At 52.7% G+C, this 1,586-nt stretch overlaps 1 protein-coding gene across 1 annotated transcript in view; it reads left to right on the forward strand.

Annotated features, from left to right (window-relative positions):
* Nucleotides 1-4: 4 nt before the first annotated feature.
* The window catches only part of ERMP1 (endoplasmic reticulum metallopeptidase 1), a gene marked incomplete at its 5' end in the record, with an annotated part of 30,290 nt that continues 28,708 nt past the window's right edge, over nucleotides 5-1,586 (forward strand). The window contains 3 exons of the mRNA XM_006018378.3: nucleotides 5-102; nucleotides 921-1,222; nucleotides 1,540-1,586. The exon at nucleotides 1,540-1,586 is cut by the window's right edge and continues 66 nt beyond it. Of these exons, the coding sequence (XP_006018440.2) occupies nucleotides 5-102; nucleotides 921-1,222; nucleotides 1,540-1,586 (447 nt within the window). The remainder of the gene's footprint in view (nucleotides 103-920; nucleotides 1,223-1,539) is intronic.

Here is a 1,586-nt window from a genome sequence, read left to right on the forward strand (position 1 = left end):
GCTGCTGCTCTACGCCCTGGCGCTCCGCGGTCTGGTGCAGCTCTCCCTGCGCCGCCTGCTGTACGTGTCCGGCCCCGCGCCCTTCAGCGCCCCCCGCGCCAGGTACGGGGCGGAAGCAGAGCAGCAGACCGGGGCGGGGGCAGGGAGCTCAGCACCGGAGCACCAAATCAGGCTCGGGGCAGGGAGCTGCAACCAGAGCAGCAGGGGTGGGCACAGGGAGCAGAAGACAGAGCAGCAGATTGGGGCAGGGAGCTCAGGGGGAGGGGGTGGCGACAGCGACTGGAGCAGTAGATTGGGGCTGGAGCTGAAAGAGCAGCATATGGGGTAGGGAGCTTGGGGAAGGGAGCCAAAAGCAGAGCAGCAGCGAGGGCAGGGAGTCCAGGGCAAGAGCCAGTGTAGCATGGGGTGCGGGTGCTCAGGGCAGGGAGCAGAAAGAGGCTCAGCAGATCAGGCCAGGGGCCCAGGGAAGGGAGCTCAGGGCATGGGGCAGAAAAAGGACCAGCAGATCAGGCTTGGGGCAGGGAGCTGAAAGCAGAGCAGCAGCTCAGGCAGGGAGCTCAGAGCAAGGAACAGGGAGTGGAGCAGCAACTCGAGCAGGGGAAGGGATCAGAATGGGAAATCGCAGAGACTTAGCACTGTGTCCTGTTAAAAGGGCAGGTTCGCAGAGCTGCTGGTGTGTCCCTGACTAGAAGGCCACCTGGCAAAGAGCAAGGGCTGCCTGCCATATCTGCCGTGAATAAATAGCCAGAGGCGTTTTTCTAGAGCTGGGGTGCAGCGTGTGTTGCTGTGCCATTGAGCCTCTGGCTTGGCAGGGGAGCTGATGGCTTTAAGAGCACATTCCTTTGTGGCCAACGTGCACATCGCATGTGTCACATCCAAGAGATCTGCGCTGCTAATTATTGGACTTTTATCTTTTGTAGAGAGTATCTTGAAAATATAACGGCATTTAATTCCCGGACAGTTGGAAGTCCAGAAAATGAAATTCTCACGGTGAACTACCTCCTGAAGCAAATTAAGAGAATTGAAGCTGCAAGCAGTGACATCCACAAGATTTCCGTAGATATACAGAGGCCAACGGGAACCTTCACAATTGACTTTTTAGGAGGCTTTACCAGTTATTATGCAAATATCACCAATGTTGTCGTTAAACTGGAGCCCAGAAACGGAGCTACACATGCAGTGCTGTCTAATTGTCATTTTGACTCTGTAGTTAATACCCCAGGTAGGTGCATACATGTGATCTTTTCTTGTCATACCAGTAGAGTATGTATTTGATAGCAGATGGATTTTTGGCTTCCAGAAGTTCTTCACACTTTGACCCCTGAGCAACTTTTGCTGCCCTTTCTTCTGTCTGTCGTATGGGGGTAACTTGAAGTAATTTTTTTTCCAGGTGGGGAGCAATGATGGGTATCAGGGTACAGTAGCATAACTAGGGGTGGTGCTCTTTACACCTCTTGGATTAAGGGTTGTTTTGTCTGGGCACATGCATTAACCATGTTAAAAATAACACAGTAATTGCTTTATTCTACTGATTCTAAGGAGCCAGTGATGATGCTGTCAGTTGTGCAGTGATGCTTGAAATATTT

Source organism: Alligator sinensis, unplaced genomic scaffold (assembly GCF_000455745.1).
Source record: "Alligator sinensis unplaced genomic scaffold, ASM45574v1 scaffold392_1, whole genome shotgun sequence".
Taxonomy (NCBI): domain Eukaryota; kingdom Metazoa; phylum Chordata; order Crocodylia; family Alligatoridae; genus Alligator; species Alligator sinensis.